The sequence below is a fragment of the Sinocyclocheilus rhinocerous genome, unplaced genomic scaffold, assembly GCF_001515625.1.
Source record: "Sinocyclocheilus rhinocerous isolate Xijiao unplaced genomic scaffold, SAMN03320098_v1.1 scaffold2648, whole genome shotgun sequence".
Taxonomy (NCBI): Eukaryota; Metazoa; Chordata; class Actinopteri; order Cypriniformes; family Cyprinidae; genus Sinocyclocheilus; species Sinocyclocheilus rhinocerous.
In genome coordinates, this window is record NW_015655994.1 from 226,674 (window position 1) to 227,654 (window position 981).

Sequence of the window (981 nt, forward strand, 5' to 3'; positions counted from 1 at the left end):
CACACACTCTCACTCTCACACACTCTCACTCTCACACACTCTCAACTCTCACACACTCACACTCACACACTCTCTCTCACACACACTCACACACACTCACACACACACTCACAGAGAGAGTCAGACAGACAGACACCAGCAGTTTAGCGCGTCTGTAAGAACCTGCTCGAGGGTTTTGAACAGCAGTATGTCCCTGCAGGCCTCCTGTAGACGCTGACGCTGCTCATCAGTTTTGGGGTGAACGACCCTCAACTCGCCGCCCTCGTCTTCATCTTCATCAGGGTTATACGCCTCTGCACACACTGGAGGAACACACGCTCACAATCACATGACAGGAAACACTAACAACAGCTCCAGAGACAGCGGGGTTAGAATCAGTAACTAAAACCATAAAAACATTTACATTCATTAAAATGAACTGAAGTAATTTTTTATTTTAGTTTAGTTTCCAAAGCAACATTTCTCAGTTTAACTTGATGTACAAACATAACTAAAACTGAAATAAAAACTAATTCAAACTTTAGAAAACTTAAAAAAAACTCAAATTAACCGTAACTAAACTTATTTTAAAACTAAACTAAAAATTAAAACAAACCTTCTAAAAACAAATAAAAATGAATACAAAAGACATAATTAACAAAATTATTAAAGATGTTACTAAAATTAAAATTAAGTCATAAAACTAAAAATAAAAACTAATTATAAAATGAAACTATTAAATATTAACAAAAACTGTAATAGTATCTATCTGATACTAAAATAATATTCAGACAAAACACTTTACCTGATACACGTCTGTTGCATTTACTGGGTGGAGGAGCTACAGATAGATAAACAGACAGATAGACAGACAGATAAACAGACAGATAGACAGACAGATAGACAGACAGACAGACAGACAGATAGATAGACAGAGATACAGACAGACAGATAGATAGATAGAGAGAGACAGATAGACAGACAGACAGATAGATAGACAGA

The 981-nt window shown here is 36.0% G+C and overlaps 1 protein-coding gene across 1 annotated transcript in view; it reads right to left on the bottom strand.

Moving 5' to 3' along the window:
• The window catches only part of prkar2ab (protein kinase, cAMP-dependent, regulatory, type II, alpha, B), an 18,281-nt gene that overhangs the window by 7,108 nt on the left and 10,192 nt on the right, over positions 1-981 (bottom strand). Inside the window, exons 2-3 of the mRNA XM_016526356.1 lie at positions 785-820; positions 163-302 (exon numbers count right to left, since the gene is read on the bottom strand). Of these exons, the coding sequence (XP_016381842.1) occupies positions 163-302; positions 785-820 (176 nt within the window). The remainder of the gene's footprint in view (positions 1-162; positions 303-784; positions 821-981) is intronic.